Raw genomic sequence first — 19,252 nt, forward strand, 5'->3', positions numbered from 1 at the left:
GGCACCATTAGGGGTACACCTCACTATGGTCAATATCAATATATACAATATTTTATTTATAACTATGTATTAATGAATACCTTAACACCTTTATTATTGTAATTATAATTGTTGTTAACAAATAAGCAGAGGAGAAGAAAGGATTACATAGCCAACACAACAACAAATGAGAAGTGGAGAGATGAAGAAAGAGAAAAATGAAATGAGAAGAAACATTAAAAGAGATGGAGGCACGATATTCTGTAAAGGGAAAGTATTTTAATGTAAAAAGATGAATATCAATTTATTTAATGTTGTTGGTAGAACTTGTTTAGTTACCGTATTTAGAATTGGGTTTGTTAGTACTTTTGAAATAATGTCAAAACTAGAGGAAAAGTCTTGATTAATGTTTCCAAAGTTTATGTTTGCATGACATTGTAGTTTTAAACTCAACCAACATGCATGAAGTTTTATTATTATGACCTGTGCAGAGCCCTAATGTTAAACAATGATCACGGTGCAAACCATTTGAACCATTTCCAAAAGCAGTAGATATATTCACTTCCTCACATACAGGCTCAAACTGTGAACAGGGTTTATTCACAAGTTCAAGTTATTCTAAGATGTTTATTCTAGTTGGTACATGTGAGCTTCAAAGAGGTGGAGAAGACACTATTTCCTAGGCCTTGATTAAATATGTTGACAAAAGTGACTATACAAAAGAGAGATTTAAAATGCTCCAATGCCACTTGGTAAAGCTTTGGAATGACGGCATGTCAGCTGATACAAATTGAAACAGGCTGGGGTAGATCAAAGCTTCTTTACACACAACAGTTCTTCTTCTCCCTGCTTGTTAGCACAGTTTTGGACACGCCTGTTCTATGGGCTCATGTGCTTGTTAGCACAGTACAAAGTCATCACAAATGGTAACAAATGGTCTTCTCCACCAGTCAGAGTTTTATTACTTTTACTGAAGAACTTTTTGGTTCAGGCTGTTTGCTGCCATCCGGGACACGGTACCTGTGGGGAAGGAGAGGAAACACTGGAGTTGGCGGGTTAGAGGAACCACAGGGTTTTATTCAACCAAAAACAATTTTAAACAGTTGCAATGAAGTTCTGAGCCCATAGAACAGGTGTGTCCAAACTTTTTTCACCGAGGGCCACATACAGAAAAATACAAGAAGGGCTGGGCCCCTCACTAGAGGTGAGGTATATGCTAAGTTATAAGTTAGCAAAACCAATCAAATGTAGGTAAATTAAGCTTGATACTTGAAAATGCTGTAAGAAACACAACAGCCTACATCACAGCTCTCCACAGGGTTTCATTTATTTAGTTTGCAGCTCATGGCTTAAAACAGAAGCTTCAGATTTCTTATAAAAAGATTTGTTATGCAAATAAAGGATTAGGCTTTTTATATCAACTAAGATTAGTTTGAAAATGTTTCCAACTTTAATTGATTGAATTTATTTGAAAAGTGGGCACACATGAATACTGTGATATATTTTTACATATATATTTAATTAGTACAATATATGACAAGCACAAGTTTAATTTGTGGGCCTTATTTCATTATACCATTTCAATTAGCTGAGGCCCGTTTAAAGATGGGCCGCATTTGGCCCCCGGGCCGGAGTTTGGACACCCCTGCCATAGAAGAATTTAACGAAACCTGACTCATGCTAAGCTAGCTTAACAGAAAAGATGGAACTCAAACACTAGCAACTGAAGTACAAATAAAGAAATAGGAAAAAAGTGTGGTGCCGTGATGACGCATTTTTGTAGCCTGACCTGAGAGTTAGGATCACAAGGGCTGCATCAGCAAAAAGCAATGGGATCTTTCCATTGGGTTTTGGAATATTGCAGAAAATAAGATCTTTGGCAAACACACGTTTATGATACTTTCACGTTTGTTCAGAAGGATAATCTCATTACTTCACATCACCAGCGCTAAGCTAATGACGTCTCATTTAGATACTTGTTAGCAACCGTTGTTTTTAAGAGCTTCAGATATCCACCAGTGGGGTATTTACTGACTTTTTTCATCTTGTAGAATAAAACGTTAAAATCTCTTCAGTTTGTGTTACCTCACATCCTATTTCAAGTCTCTAACCAAAAACAATTGATCTTGAGGCGAGGGAACAGGAAGGGCTAAAATGCTAACTCACTACCGGGTTTGAGGACTCATTTATGCACCAATAAATTAATGTTCTCGAAAGAAAGAAAGAATCTCTTAACTAATAACCGAAACCAGGATCCCCACCTTCTGTTTTAGAAGGTTCCACTTCAGAGGCTGCATCCTCTCCTCCAGCTGCAGTGACCAGCAGTGGAACACTCAGCACCGGGATCTAAATAAGAATAAAAATCAAGTAAATATAAGGATTATATCAGGGGAAATTCTGTTTTCCACTCTGGTAGTTTACAATTTCACACATACAGTAGGACTGAAATGCACTCACACATGCACAAACAGGACCTTTAGACATGCACTTCTGCAGAAGTGGCAGAGTGAAACAGCTGCCAGTGCTCCAGAGCCGGGGAGCAGTTGGCGGTAGGGTGCCTTGCTCAAGGACACCTCGGCAGTGCCCAGGAGTTGAACTGGCACCTGTCCAGCTAACAGTCCACACTCCGTAATGTTGGTCCGATTGGGACTTGAACCATCGACCCTTCGGTTCCAAGGCCAAGTCCCTACAGACTGAGTGACTGCTGCCAGACAAGATAAAGCTAAAATACAACATATTTTACATGTCTTGCAAAAACAAAACTTAACGCAAAACTAAATAAACTCTATCTACATCACAGCTTCAAACCGAAACGCCTTGAGCCTGAACAGTGGCGTTCCACAGAGTTGAGTGCTCAGCCCACTCCTTTACTCCCTCTTCACACATGACTTCATTCCTGTTCATGCCTCCCGTGCCTTCATTAAGTTTGCAGACGACACCACAGTGTTCGGCCTTATCAGTCACAACCAGTGTTGGGCAAGTTACTTCCAAAATGTAATATATTACATATTACTTATTACTGTCTTTTGAAAGTAATACGTTACATTAAAATATTACTGTCTCTGAAATGTAATGAGTTACACTACTTTTTAGTTACTTTCACCAAAATAACCGCAAAAGAATGGCTAGGTATTTTAAATGCTAAAAAGTAGTTTAGTGAAGTTCATTATACATCCAGTGAAGGGCACTGTGGTATAGCATAACAACTGTGTAGGCCTTTAAGGCTACTAACAACTTGTAATACACGGCTTAGTTGAATACTAGATTCTGATTGTAAACTCTTAACACGTGACACGTTGTTAATACAGTACAGACCACTGTCAAGGACTATAATTAGACCCTCCAGAAAAACGCGGGCAAAAATCCTTGATTATGCGGGCTAAAATCCTTGACTATGCGATTAAACATGCGGGGTGTTTATGTGATTTTATGCGGTGAAATTGCGGGAAGTTGCGAAATATGCGGAAAGTTGCGAAATATGCTAAATAAGCGGGGGAAAAGAATAACATTTTTTTAAAATATTGGGCTGTTATTTATTCTCTCTCACACACAACCTGCCACTAACGTTAAACCCCTTTACTATTCAATTAAACACATTCAATGTTTATTTATTGTAAAAGCAATTGGGCTATTTTAATCTCACACACACACACACACACACACACACACACACACACACACACACACACACACACACACACACACACACACACACACACACACACACACACACACACACACACACACACACACACACACACACACACACACACACACACACACACACACACACACACACACACACACACACACACACACACACACACACACACACACTTCTCCGCCTCATTCTGTTTTCATTTACTCCTTCGTTATCTGACAAGCTTCAATCTTGTAGGCTACTCACTTCGTTTCTTGTAGCCCTCGAAAGGGTTTTGGAGGTTGATGCCTCGCTGAGTTGTTTGGCTTTCTTGTCCGCAGCAGCACAAAGCATTTTCGAATGTTTGAATGAATCAAAGTGGGTCGTCACCGTCGATTTTCTCTTATGCTCCAACACACAGTTGCACGGGGTGCAGAATAGTTTCCCCCCACTTTTTGCCCGGTCTTTAGTAGAAATGTTCGTCGGTAAATGAGATGGATTAGATTTTTTCATCTTGGTGTTTTCTCTATCGTGTGAGCTCCACACGTTCACACTCTATACAGTGTTGTTTACATTCTGTGATGCGCGAGCTGATGACGTCACGTCAAGACGCATTAACTTTTTTTCCCTCAACTTTGTGTGGAAAAATGCGGGGATTATGCGGCCTTTTGATAAATATGCGGCCTTTTAAAAATCTGCGCCATTTTGCTGATTATGCGGTAAATTCTGCGATCGCAGAATTGCGTTTTTCTGGAGGGTCTATATAATGAAGGTTGCTAAGGAGGATCAAGAAAGAGAAAGGAAAAGAGGTTAAAAGACGGAGCACTGGACGTCAGATAAATCACCAGAAGAAGGCAGACAGGAAGTAAACAATAACAGGACACGGAATGGGCTCTGTATTTTGTTTAGTATATGGCCATGTACAGGCCCGGTTCCAGAACAAAATGACTCAGGGTGCATCTGAGATTACAGGGGTAATAGGTAGTAGGTTTACATTAGTGGCCGGCAACAGCAATGAAAAATAGCATTGATGGTGCCCAATGAACAGATTATGGCATTTGTTATGTTTTGAAACCAAGCAAGTGAGAACATTTCAAGTGAGTTAAAAGTGCAATCATGAAATATTTCATATAGTCCAAAGTGGACTATGGCAAGGAAAAGCACAAAAGCTTCAAAACTGTACTGATAAAACAAATGAGAACATATTGTAAATCAAGGCAAATATGATTTGAACCAGCTCATGGTTTGAAATGGCAAACATTGAAAAGCAAAAGTATTATTAAAACCATGTACTAAATCATCACTTTGGTCCCATCATATAGAGAATATTTACTTTGCTTGAAAACTGGTATCACATCATGTGAGGTTGACTTTGTGACCTGGAGAACATTTCAGCTGCAACATCAGCTTGTTGATAAGCTTGGGATATGAGATAGTTTTGTAGCCATTCGTGGTGAAGGCATCTGTGCTATTGTATGGTGTCGGAATGTCTCGCTATGTTAGTGCATTCTTAAAAATCAAAACACCATTTAATTTCGGGTTACACATATCTTCATTCTGTGAGACTGGCGAAGCCACACAGTATAGTATTCAACATACTTATCTCATCTGATCTTATTCTCCTTCTTCCGCCACAAATGTTGTTATGCTACTCGTCCGGCAGCGTTGACAAGAAACACACAAAAGAGAAACACACAAAAAGAACACATAAAAACGTGCGGAATGACCGGGATCGGGTTGCTATGTCTTTTATAAGAGATTTGCCAAGCCGTTTTCACGCAAATCGCAGAAAACTGCGATCATTTGCCCCATAGGAATGAACTGGAGAGCTGGTTAAGACTTAGGCTGCAGCCACACGGAGACGAAACGGGTCGTATCCGCTACAGAGCTATCTTGTAGACCAGGGGTTTTCAAAGTGTGGGAAGGTGAGCCTCCCCTCAGAGAACATAAGAACAGCTGCGCCCCCCCTCCCAATTATTATTGCTATTATTATTATTATTGTTGTTGATGCTATAATGCAGGGGTACTCAATTGCATTTCAAAGAGGTCCAGTAAGAGAAAATGTAATTAAATGCTCTGTTTTCGCTTTCTCCTTTTCTCTTTTTTGAGCACCATTTGAAATTACTCAATGACTGCACCGATTTGATTGGCTGAGTAGCATCACCTCCTTTAAACATTAAACAATAACTTTTTAAAACCATTTTATCTTTATGTTTTGAACACTACATTTTTTACATTTTCAAGATCGTGGATAAATCCTTATACAGTATGCTCCCGGCAACACACTGAACGTCAACTTTGCCTCCTTATTACACTCACCCCTACTTTAGTGGGAACAATGAGTCTGCATCTTTGATGCGCACAGGCGGATGATTGGGGGGATCAGAGTCCTGCATCGGGTCGGGTACCCGACGGGTGACCCGCAACACAAGTGATTCGCGGGTGGTATTTTCGGTTCTGGGTAAAACAAAGAAGATGCGGGTTGGGTCGCGGGTGTTGCATAATAAATATATTTAAATAATAATAATTTTATTTTATGTTTAAAGATTGCTCAGACCTCTCCCCCGTGGGACCGCGCATAATCATAACCTCTGCAACGGGTCTGCTGCTGAGCGCGCCACATTCGAAATGGCTGAGGTGAAGCTCTCTAGCAGAGAATACAGCATTGTAAATAACTCTTCCTCAAGAGCAAAATCCAACGTGTGGGAGGCTTTTGGTGTTATCCTAGATGGAGAAAATAACCAACATCACATGCTTTTTGAGCCAAATACGCAACTGCGTGTGTTCATAATTGCATGTTTTCTCTGCTACTAGGATATGCGGGTTCGGGTTGGTTTGCGGATCATGTGCCGACGGGTCGAGATGGTTTGCGGAACTAATTGGCAATATGTGCGGGTGGCGGGGCGGGTTCGGTATTGCACGTTGCGGGTACAGGGCGGGAGCGGGTCTTGAAAATCAGACCCGTGCAGGACTCTGGCGGAGATGCAACGTAGAAAGGAATAAACGCAGATCATCCTCTGGCTGCAGCCTTGAACGGTACTTGCTTTCGATCAAAGCCAATGCGGCAAACCCGCACTCACAAAAGGTAGGTGGAGGTGAAGGGAATGAGCACTTTTACAGCCTTTTTGGCGAGTTGAGGGAGCTCGGTCTCCACAGACAGCCAAAAGTGTGCAATTTACTCATCTTTTTCTCGTTTTTTTTTTCTCACGCTGCGCCTCCCCTGAAGCTCTCTGGCGCCCCCCCAGGGAGGCGCACCTCACACTTTGAAAACCGCTGTTATAGACGGTTCCGCCACACAAGAACGAAAGGGAAACGCAGATAACGATAACGGGTCCCAAGGTGGGTAGATCTGCGGACGCAATGCTCTGGAGGGCCAAAAGGCTCCGTGTGTACGCCCCATACGATCATTTCCTGATAACGATGACGCAATAGCCCCGCCTCTCCCCACCTCTGCTGCTCACTGCTGTAGCATGGTCATTAGCATGGTCAGTAGCTACTGACCATGCTACTGACCATGTTACAGATGTTAGTGCAGAATCTACAGCTCCTCTACCACAACCATCAGCAACAAGTGGACATGGAGAACTACATGAACTACATGTTGCTAAATACAACGCGGAGAATAAACAGAAGGGCAACCAGGCAACCATGCTTGGGTCTTCTTCGCTGCTTTTGGTGTATTTTGTGGCGGAAGTACAGCGCCACTTACAGGCCCAGCATATGTACTACAGCGTCTCCAGCGGGTCAAGCTTTCTCGTATGGACGGAAGACTTTTTTGATATCGAATTCGGTTCGTTTTCGTTATCGTCTCTGTGTGGCTCTAGCCTTAGAGTGGGTGACATCACGGCTACAGGGGGGAGGAGCTTTGAACTTTAAAAAAAACCTGTCTGTCGTTAACTAAATCCACTGGTAATCTAAAGATGTTCAGAAACGATGCAGGAATGTGGTACAAGAATCCAAAAATGTAATAGATAAACAGTTATAATAGTCAGCTAAAATGTTGCTAAAATTAATGGATATTCTTTGTTGTACCTTAACAATACAGCTAATGCTATTAATACTTACTCAGCGGGGGTAATGTTAGCATCGGGACACGCACCCAAGTTTCAGTCACACAGTCAACATTTCTAAGAATGTTTTAGTTGTGTCTCACGATTGTGCTTGTATTTAAAAATTCTCACACTTTGTATGAATGAACTTCACCACACGTTCTAAATCCATAGAGCTGTTTAAATATTTGCAACTTTAAGGACTTGGAGCGCCCACACAAACCAACGGTGCGCTCTCAAAAAAGCAGCTTGGTGACGTGCTCTCTCTTGAGGCATGCACTCAGTCCTCGTTGTAAATGATTGGAAGAGATGCTGGCACTTTGTGGAGACAGACACTTATTTATACCTGTTTGTCGATGCACCTGAACTGCCAGGTCCAGCGTGTGTTGTAGAGGAAAGGTCGGAGGTCAAAGCGGTTGTCGTCGGGGCTGTAGCTCTCTGCATGGTAGGACGGCGTCACTGTGGTCATTTTGTGGCGGTTCATCGAGTACATCCGGAAGAAGTGCTTCACCTTCTGGGCCACCTGAAGAAAGTGACAGTACATTGATGTTGATGAGGCTAAATATCTGCTTAATCCACAATATGTATTATTATTAGTGTATGGCTGAAGAAGTTTCTCATTCAACTTTTAAGCACCTTTAAAGCTCCGAAACCATCAACCTAACTTTAACTCCAACAGCTAAAGTCATGAGCTCTCAACTGTGTTATTTAGGCTGATCATCTCTAATCAGTATTATTGGGTGTAATCAATATTTATTATTAAGTTATCATACCGCAAGATTAAGAGTTATCAAACGATATTAGGAGTTATAATACAAACATTGTCGGATTGATTCATGTGTAGCTGTTATTAATACATTTTTATATAAATATACTAGTAATATTCTTACAAATGTGAGATAAAATCCTCAATTTTTTCTAAAAAGTTATAAATTGCATTGTATTATCTGATCCTATTGTATAACTAGCATCAATTGAATGTAGTGTTGTTGCAACAACAATTCCAGTTTATTCTAAATAATTTAAATGGTTATAACAACAAAGTTCAAAAGGGCGCAGACATGGCCCCCCCCACCGGTCTTGAAGTTGTCTGCTGTTCTTTAATATGTCTGAATTTATAAAAAATAAATGAAAGGAACAAAACAGAAAAATGTCCCGCACTGTGACGTATTCACTGACCTCTGTGGGTGAGAGCACGTCCTTCCACGTGTGTATGAGTTTGCAGAACATACTGAAGGGGCCACACTTAGAGATCTTCCTCAGCCGTCCAATCACAGACAACTCTGAGTAGGTCATCCCCATGTCTGCCTGGGGGTGTTTGGAGAGAGATGGATGAAAAATGTATATGTGGCTGCTTATGGAGATCAACATCTGGTGTTACAGATTTTAAGTGGCTTGAATCTTTCAAATATACTTATTTGTATTTTACAGAATTAAAAACAAAATGACTTTTCCTACTCATCTGTCCTTTCATAAAAGTGAACAAATGGAATACACTACCTCCTTCTCCTCCAGCTCTGTTTGTAAAACTTCAGTTAGCCTAGAGTCCAATCATTATTAAAATGTTTCAATTATTTGCCTCTAAAGTGTTTTTTCTTCCCTAATTGACCGATGTGCAGTAATTTAATAATATGTGAAATATAATTTGTAACATTTATTCACCAGCTGACCTGCAGTATTGGAAGCTTGGTTCTTTCATTATAAAGATCTATAGAAATGTTTGCCGTTCTGACCTCATCTGTCTGCGACACCTGGCCGTCTGTTAGAGGCTCCAGCTCGGCGGTGGGCGGAGCAGCCAGGATGCTGCAGAGGAAACACACAGCAGTTCTGACATCAAACCGCAACATTCTAACATGTACTTCAAATAAACATTGTGTATAATTGTGCTGCAGTTTGTTCTTGGTAACACATGTGTCACTATCATCAGCCGGCATGGAATATCATTCCATTGCTATGCTGATGACACACAGCTCTACATCAGAGCAAACCCAACCCCCTCTGCACCTCTGCCATCATCCACAATAACCACATGCCTGGAGGAGATAAAGGTGTGGATGAAGCACAACTTCCTCCAGCTAAACAGCTCCAAGCCATTCTTATTGGCACTCCACATCAGGTCCGTTCATCCTCCATCACAAGCATCACCTTCTCCAGTCAGAAAATTCCACTCTCATCAACGGTTATCAATCTGGGAGTTAAAATGGATCCTCACCTGACCTTTGAGGCCCACATCAAGCAAATATGCAAGACCTCTTTCTACCACCTGAGAAATATTGCTAAATATTGTCTCCTCCAGGTTGGACTACTGTAACGCACTTCTCATTAGGATTCCTAGCAAGAACATCCAGAAGCTGCAATACATCCAGAACAGCGCTGCTAGGATCCTGATGAGAGTGCGGAAGTATGAACACATCACACCCATCCTCCAATCACTGCACTGGCTCCCGGTCTCACTCAGGATTGACCACAAAATCACCCTCTTCACTCATCAGTGCATACATGGAAATGCTCCCTCACCCCACAAACCTCCACAAGGAACGTACACTCTGAAAAGGCAAACCTCCTCCTTCCCCCCAGGACCCAACTGAAAACCATGGGAGACAGAGCCTTCTGCTCCGCTGCTCCGAGACTGTGGAGTGCCCTCCCAAACCAGCTGAGGACACCACAGACTGTGGATGCTTTAAAAAAAGGCCTTAAACGCATCTTTTTAGAATAGCCTTTTACTAGATTTTTCAAATCCCCACATTTTGCAATGCAGGCATAAATGTCACTGCTTTTATTCTGTTGTTTTAATTGTTTTGTTTCACCCTTTTTACTCTGTAGCACTTTGAGTTTTGTTTACGCAAATGAAAAGTGCGCTAATAAATAAGCTTGATTATTATTATTATTATCATCTACAAGTAAAAAATAACAAACAAATGATGTGTTATATACAGTGGAGGAAATAAGTATTTGATCTCTTGCAGATTTTGTAAGTTTGCCCACTTACAAAGAAATTAACAGTCCATCATTTTCATGGTAGGTTTATTTTAACAGTGCTGAAGAACTGTGGAGAGGAAGCTCGCTGTAGAGCCACAGAGTTTCAAACTACGCACCAAGTCAGCTTTTAGTTAAATATATTCCAGCAACAAACACTTTTGCTTTTACTTAACTCTGCAACAGACCTCCAGGGGATTTTGTAAAAATGTATCTGACACAGCTATATCACTTTTCTGCAGTTACAATACCTAACCCCAAACTGCTCGAGCAGGCATGTCTGCTATGGATAAATGTCAACTGAATGACATGACACAGCAGTGCAAAGAGACACTACAAAGAAAAAGTAGAGTCTGACTTCAGAGGCTGTGACATGTGGGCGGGACTAAGGACAGTGACTGACTACAAAGGAGCAGCAGGTGGTGCTGGGGGACTCAGTGTGTGCGCATCTCTCTCCCAGATGAGCTGAATACTTTTTACGCACGTTTTGAGAGCAGCCAGGCTGTGGAGGTACAGAAGGACCAAGAGCCCTGCCCTTTTGTTTTAAACAGGGCAGATGTGTGTAGATCCTTTAAAAGGGTTAACCCACACAAGGCTCCTGGACCTGATGGCATCCCGGCCGTGTTCTCAGGGTGTGTGCAGTTCAGCTGGCAGAGGTGTTCACAGACATCTTCAACAGGTCCCTGCTGCAGTCTGTAGTCCCCGAATGCTTCAAACACTCCACCATCGTTCCTGTCCCCAAAAAGAAAAAAATCACCAGGCTCAATGACTACCGCCCAGTAGCACTCACCTCCATCATCATGAAGTGCTTTGAGCGGTTAGTCAAAACCTTCATCACCTCCTCCCTTCCTGACTCTCTGGACCCCCTGCAGTTTGCCTACAGAGCAAACAGGTCCATAGACGAGCGGATCCCGCCTGGCTGCATCACGGCCTGGTATGGCAGTTGCACCGCCCCCAACCGTAAGACTCTACAGGACGGAGCGGCCATCCATGGAGGAACTTTACTCCCAGCGGCTCAGGAAGAAAACCCTCAGGATTATCAAAGACCCCCATCACCTCAGCCACAAACTGTTCTGTCTGCTGCCGTCTGGCAGGCGGTACCATATCGTAGTTGTGAATAAGATATGACAATAAATCTTGAATCTAATGTCAAATCTTGGCAACACCATTACGTTTCTCAAGCTGGTGTTTTAACATATTCCACATAAATCCCGGAGGTACCTTTACTTTTACATCTGAAGTGTTTAGTGAACGGGTGATAAAATAAGCCTAATTTCATATTTAGCCTAGTAATCCCTCCCTCTGTTAGGTGTGTGTGTGTTTTCAGTGCTAACAGCTTACCCTCTGAGGGCGGGGAGATGGAAGTGCTCTACACAGAACAGCAGGAAGCTCTTCAGGTCCGTCTTGCTGATGCCTCCTATGGGGTTGATGTCAGCACTGGAGCAGTCATACTTCGTGAAGTAGCCTGTCAGACTGAACAGGAAGAGTCATTCAGGAGAGAAATTTGGCTGTGATATTTCTCTACAAAAAAAAGAACATTTATCTTCCGCTTTAGCTAGACTCACATGGTTTCATTAGTACTGTTTAGCAAATGAACAGTTCTGTAAAGCCTCCTAACCCCAAATATGAATGTCTGTTAGCAGAAAGCCAACAGAAAAGCATTGGGGGGAGGGGGGGGGTCTGTTGTTTTAGGTAAGTTAATGACATGACAGGGCCGATTTAGGAGGATAAACCTTCAAACTCAGACTTTAAAACACTGCATGTTTATTTATAACTGAAACAGGTTTTTGCATGTTATCACCGCCGCAATCACTTAACCTCCCCATGATGATGTGAGGTTATGAAACATTTACCAAGTAAGCTACCAGGACGTGTGTTTGCCTGTATGTGTTTAAATATTGGTTGCTGAGCATACATTTTCCCTGAAGCATTGATCACATAAGAAATTCAAAGGTGACCTATTGCATGGCAAACACTGTAGCATGGGTCCTGATCTGTACGATCTGAATCTGAGTCATGTCAGATTTTGCGATGGTGAATCATACAGTTACTATGTAAAAAGAAAAAAGTACATGAGAGAAGAGAAACTTCCTTTGCTTGTATTATTATAATAATATAATGTATTATTACTATTGTTATTTGTTGGGGAAAATACTGAATGTGCTCTTTCAAGGACAGAGGTGCACATGATAACAAAGGCCCAACTGTTTAACAGTATATATCGCATGATGTATGATTTCCTAGAAAAGAACCATCACACCAGTGGTGAACCGTCAGGGCCTTCAAGGTATTAAGAGAATACCCAGAACACTCAGATAAAACAAACAAAAAATGTAATTAACTATATAAATACAATTCAAATAAAATGAATAAATGAGAACCGTATCTGTGTTGTTGATTTATATTATTATTATATTACATTGTTATGTTGATTTGTTTGTCTTTCTTTAAATGCAAACAATCAGATATTATTCTGGGTCTCTCTATATCCTTGATAGAATGCCCTGGCCCTTACAAAAAAAAATATTATTAATAATAACTGGCCATCTGTATAATTTCCCCGCAGCAAGGCTCCCCCCGTTGATCCACTAGCGCAGTGTTTCTCAAACTTTTTCATACCAAGGACCGTCTTAACCAATAAAAAAAACACTCACGGACTACCTAACTCCACACATATCCAAAAACAATAGGCCTGCTTACCACTCCAACAGTACATAACAGTAAAACTATGGTCGCAGGCCCAAGTTTAACTCTCTGAGGTCTAAGCCATTTTTTCGCGTTAGACTCGCGTGGGCTTTTTAAAAAAAAAATGCTATTAAAACATGAACCTTGGTGACCATTGGGCTGGCCAGCATGGTCTGCCTACAAAACAAAAATAAAAAAGTTTATGCGGCCCCAACAACAGCCTCTGATCATCAACAGACTTCATGCAATGCTTCATTGGATGCATATATTAGATAATAATCTCTATCTCACTCCTAACACATCTAAATCTACTTTTAGCATGGATAAATGTTCATAAAATATATCCATTGTTTGTTCTATATGCTTCTTGAAATCCTAAAAAAAACCTCGTTTTTCTAGAACAGATTACAAATCGCCAGTCTCTGGCACTGTTATTTATGGGGTCGCGGGCTGAAAAGTTTGGGAACCCCTGCTCTAGAACAGTGATTCTCAAATGGGGGTACGTGGACCCCTGGGGGTACGTTGGGGTACTGCAGGGGGTACGTGAGATAAAAAAAAGGTTAATTAAAAAGATACCATGCATGATTACAAAAAATAATCATAGTACAATTAGTAAAATAGAAAACATAATTTTATATAAAATATTCCTAGAACCAAAAAGGCTTCTTGTGCTTTCCTGGTCACTTTTCTCAGCGCTACTGCTTGTTAAAACTTTTATTTGCCGTACTCGCCATTAACTGTAATTGCTCAGGATAATCTCGCCCCCCTCCGACGTAAGCGTGAAGTATTGGTTCTTGCCGGGCAGCCGAGTGGGGCCAGCTAAGAACCGGTTTTCGGTACTTAGAGCCGGCTCCGCTGCGGTGGAAACAGGAAGAACCAGAGCTAAATCAGGCTGTAGCCCGGAACCACAAGGAGCGTGAAGCCAGTTGCAATATTAGATCATAACAAATAGAAATTGAATCGTGGTTAGAACGTAGCAGCACTACAGCAGGGAACGTGCACAACGGAGAAAAAAAGAGAGCCAAAATTGAGCCAACAAAATGCCGTCAATATCAGGAGGCGTATGCTTTGATGGGATTCACGTCAACAAACGGCAACCCGACCCAGGCATTGGGTTTTTTCTGTGGGGAAAAACTAGCCAACAGCTCGATGAAACCAGCGCACTTCACAGCATTCAGTGGGTGTGTATCGCATAACGCGAAACCCGCAGGTCCCCATCCGTTCACGTATCTAACAGATATTCCCCACTCAGCGAGACACCCGCTGAGAAGCCAACTCTAGTTATTTGTAGCTCTATTATGAGACAAGTGAATTTAGAGACCGAAGCCTCCACAGTCACATGCATTCCGGGGGCCAGATCGGGCGACGTTGAGGCGCATCTTAAACTGCTGGCTAAAAATAAACGTAAATACAGTAGGATTGTTATTCACGTCGGTGGTAATGATGTTCGTTTACGCCAATCAGAATGCACCAAACTTAATGTGGCGTCGGTGTGTAGTTATGCTAAAACAATGTCGGACACCGTAATCTTCTCTGGTCCCCTCCCCAATCTGATCAATGATGACATGTATAGCCGCATGTCATCATTTCAGCACTGGTTGTCTTGGTGGTGCCCAGCAAACAATGTGGGCTTCGTAAATAATTGGACAGCCTTCTGGGGAAAACCTGATCTGATTAAGAGAGACGGCATTCATCCTACTTTGGAAGTTGCAGATCTCATTTCAGCAAACATTTCAGAGCTTTGTGGACTTAATCCATGACAAACTGGAGTTGAGACCAGGAGGCAGAGTCGCAGTCTTACACGCTTCTCTGCGCTCTCTCCTAGGCAGTCATCCATAAGAATCCCGAACCCAATAAAATACCCAATATTAACGGTGTGTGTGTCTGCCCAAGGACAATTTAAGGTAAAACCTAATACAGGTGTCATACATAGTAACCTAATAAAAGTAAATGTAACAACTACTACAGTGCAACAAAACAGGAAGATTAAATGTGGTCTCTTAAACATAAGATCTCTAGCATCTAAAGCAATATTGGTAAATGATTTAATATTAGATTATAATATTGATATATGCTGTCTCACTGAAACTTGGTTGAGACATGAAGAATATGTCAGCATAAATGAAGCCACTCCACCCAGCCATATCAATACTCATATTGCCCGAGGCACGGGCCGAGGAGGAGGAGTTGCAGCAATCTTTGACTCAAGTTTACTTATCAATACTAAACAAAAAATTAAATTATACCTCCTTTGAAAGCCTCGTTTTTAGTCTTACGCATCCAACCTGGAAAACTTTGCAGCCAATCTTATTTGTTACAGTGTACCGTACACCAGGTCCTTATTCAGAATTCTTATCAGAATTCTCTGAGTTTTTATTAACTTTGGTACTTAAAACAGATAAAGTAATTATCGTAGATGACTTTAATATTCATGTTGACGATGATAAAAATAGCCTTACTGTTGCATTTAACTCTATATTAGATAATGTTGGTTTCTGTCAGAGTGTAAATAAACCAACCCACTGCTATAATCACACTCTCGACCTTGTTCTGACTTATGGTATTGAAATTGAGCAACTATTAGTCGAACCGCATAATCCTGCTTTATCCGACCATTTCTTAGTAACTTTTGAAGTACTTTTACTAGACTACAAAGCATTAGCCAAAAGCTCCTGCAGCAGAAACCTATCTGTTAGTGCTATAGCCAAATTTAAGGAAGAGATTCCACCAATACTTAACTCGATAGCATGTCTGCATGTAAGGGAGGAAACTTCTACAAAATGTACACCACCCCAAATTGATCATGTTGTTGATAGTGCTACAGATGCGCTGCGAATAAAATTAGACTCTGTTGCTCCTTTGAAAAAGAAGAAAATAAAACATAGATTAGCTCCATGGCATAATGCCGAAACCCGCAAAATAAATCAAAAGTCGAGACAACTTGAAAGGATATGGCGTGCCACTAAACTTGAAGAATCTCGTTTAATTTGGCATATTACTCTCAATGAATATAAGAAAGCACTGCGTAAAGTGAGAGCAGCCTACTACTCTTCATTAATAGATGAGAATAAGAATAATGCAAGATTTATTTTCAGCACTGTAGCCAGGCTGACAGAGAGCCACATTTCGATTGAGCCTTCTATTCCCATAGCACTCAGTAGTAATGATTTTATGTGCATTTTTAACGATAAAATTGTTACTCTTAGAAACAAAATTAATGAACTCTTGCCTTTGACCAGTATAGTATTATCAACAGCTCCCAGAAACGTAAGTTCTAATATTACACTAGATAGTAAACTAGAATGCTTTTCAGCCATAAACCTTTAACAATTAAATTCAATGATCCTCTCTTCTAAACCATCAACGTGTATCTTAGACCCGATTCCAACTAAGCTGTTAAAAGAAGTTTTTCCATTAATTAGCACTTCTTTATTAAATATTATGAATATGTCTTTATTATCAGGCTATGTTCTACAATCATTCAAAGTAGCAGTGATAAAACCGCTTCTTAAAAAGCACAATCTCGATCCAGAGGTTTTAGCCAACTATAGATCTATTTCTAATCTTCTGTTCCTCTCAAAAATTCTTGAGAAAGCAGTCGCAAAACAGCTGTGTGATTACTTAAAAAACTATGATTTATTTTAAGATTTTCAGTCTGGCTTTAGAACACATCATAGCACAGAGACAGCTCTGGTTAAAGTCACAAATGACATTCTAATAGCCTCAGACAAGGGACTTGTCTCTATTCTTGTTTTGCTCGATCTCAGTGCTGCATTTGATACTATCGACCATGATATCCTATTGCAAAGACTAGAGCACTTAGTTGGCATACAGGGAACTGCTTTAGGCTGGTTTAGGTCCTATCTATCTGAACGCTCTCAGTTTGTACGTGTCAATGATGAATCCTCCACGCAAACCAAAGTTAGCCATGGAGTGCCACAGGGCTCAGTGCTCGGACCTATTTTGTTCACATTATATGTGCTTCCGTTAGGCAATATTATAAGGAATCATTCTGTAAACTTTCATTGTTATGCGGATGATACTCAACTATATTTATCCATCAAGCCTGATGAAATTAATAATCTAAATAAAATTCAAGATTGCCTCAAGGACTTAAAAACGTGGATGACCTTACATTTTTTGATGTTAAACACGACCAAAACTGAAGTTATTGTACTTGGCCCGAAGCATCTACGAAACAAATTATCTAAAGATATACTAACTATGGATGGCATTAATTTGGCCTCCAGTGAGACTGTAAGGAATCTTGGTGTTATATTTGATCGGGATTTATCCTTTAACACCCACATAAAATCAATTTCAAGGACCGCCTTCTTCCATCTAGGTAACATTGCAAAAATCAGGCATATCTTGCCTCAAAACGATGCAGAGAAACTAGTCCATGCATTTGTTACTTCAAGGCTGGATTATTGTAACTCCTTATTATCGGGGTGTCAAGTCGCTTCAGCTGATGCTGCAGCTAGTGTACTAACCAGAGTTAGGAAAAGGGACCACATTACTCGTGTTTTGGCTGCCTTACACTGGCTCCCTATAGAACACAGGATAGAATTTAAAATTCTTCTTCTCGCCTACAAAGCCCTTAATGGGCAGGCGCCATCTTACCTTAAATAACTCATTATACCCTACTGTCCTACTAGGGCATTGCTTTCCAAGAATGCAGGGTTGTTGGTTGTTCCTAGAGTCTCTAAAAGTACAATGGGAGCCAGAGCCTTTTCTTATCAAGCTCCACTTTTGTGGAATCAGCTTCAAGTTTATGTTCGGGCGGCAGACACCCTATCCGTGCGCTTAAGACCTTCCTTTTTGATAAAGCTTATACACTGAACAAAAATATAAACGCAACACTTTAGTTTTTGCTCCCATTTTTCATGAGATGAACTCAAAGATCTAAAACATTTTCTATATACACAAAATAACCATTTCTCTCAAATATTGTTCACAAATCTGAAAAAATCTGTGATAGTGAGCACTTCTCCTTTGCCGAGATAATCCATCCCACCTCACAGGTGTGGCATATCAAGATGCTGATTAGACAACATGATTATTGCACAGGTGTGCCTTAGGTTGGCCACAATAAAAGACCACTCTGAAACATGCATTTTTGCTTTATTGGGGGGGTCTGGGGGGGTCCGAAAACCAGCCAGTATCTGGTGTGAGGGTTACGGCCCGTCTACACTACAGGCATCGAAAAATGCTTTCAACGCTTCGCCTATTCACTTGAATGGGGTGACGTAGAAGATTTTTAATCTTCGCCGAACTGCATTGTGGGGAGCATGGCATGGCTTTGCAAGCATCACGAGCATCTATCGGCATCAAAAGTTGAACAATGTTCAACTTTTGAGGCTCGATGCTTGGCATCAGCCAATCAAATCCCGTTTATGCAAATCCCGCCAGTGCAAGCGCAGCCAATCAAACCGCGTGCAAGCTGGGAGAGCCAGACCGCAGTTTATTTCCTCATATTCCAAACGAGATATTACGGTAGCAAATCACCCGGTTCTTTATGACCAGAACTATTTACCGGGATACAAACCGGAGGAACCAGGCATGGAGGGAGGTGGCAGAGACAGTGGGTGAAACTGGTAGGTTTTTCGCCTGTTTGGAGAGTTTATATCCAGTTTACTTCGTTTTAACATTGCTATTGCTTTGTATGTCGGGGGCGGGAGATTCATGTGATTGGTTGTTGGTCGCGTTGCTCGCAAAAAATCGCCAAGCTTCAGAAACGCCCAGCTTCAAGATTTGTTGGTGCCGGTAGTGTAGACGGGCCGTTAGGATTAGGGTTAGGGTTACGGTTAGGGTAATGTTGTGAATCGAGTGGCCTGTGTTCATCGTCCATAACATACGCCTGCCCATACCATAACCCCAACACCACCATGGGCCACTCGATTCACAACATTACCCTAACCCT

The 19,252-nt window shown here is 41.3% G+C and overlaps 1 protein-coding gene across 8 annotated transcripts in view; it reads right to left on the reverse strand.

Annotated features, from left to right (window-relative positions):
- The window catches only part of nadsyn1 (NAD synthetase 1), a gene marked incomplete at its 3' end in the record, with an annotated part of 115,243 nt that overhangs the window by 24,039 nt on the left and 71,952 nt on the right, over positions 1–19,252 (reverse strand). For 2 of the 8 annotated variants that reach the window (XM_079666776.1, XM_079666780.1), the window contains exons 17-20: positions 11,986–12,117; positions 9,339–9,471; positions 8,848–8,976; positions 8,015–8,191 (exon numbers count right to left, since the gene is read on the reverse strand). In XM_079666776.1, coding sequence (XP_079522902.1) covers positions 8,015–8,191; positions 8,848–8,976; positions 9,339–9,471; positions 11,986–12,117 — 571 coding nt within the window. Of the gene's footprint in view, positions 1–236; positions 1,000–2,240; positions 2,326–5,218; positions 5,268–8,008; positions 8,192–8,847; positions 8,977–9,338; positions 9,472–11,985; positions 12,118–19,252 lie in introns of those variants that run through there. The other 6 variants (XM_079666778.1, XM_079666779.1, XM_079666777.1 and 3 more) reach the window with 6 other exon arrangements.

Source organism: Notothenia rossii (assembly GCF_949606895.1).
Source record: "Notothenia rossii genome assembly, chromosome: 2".
NCBI lineage: Eukaryota > Metazoa > Chordata > Actinopteri > Perciformes > Nototheniidae > Notothenia > Notothenia rossii.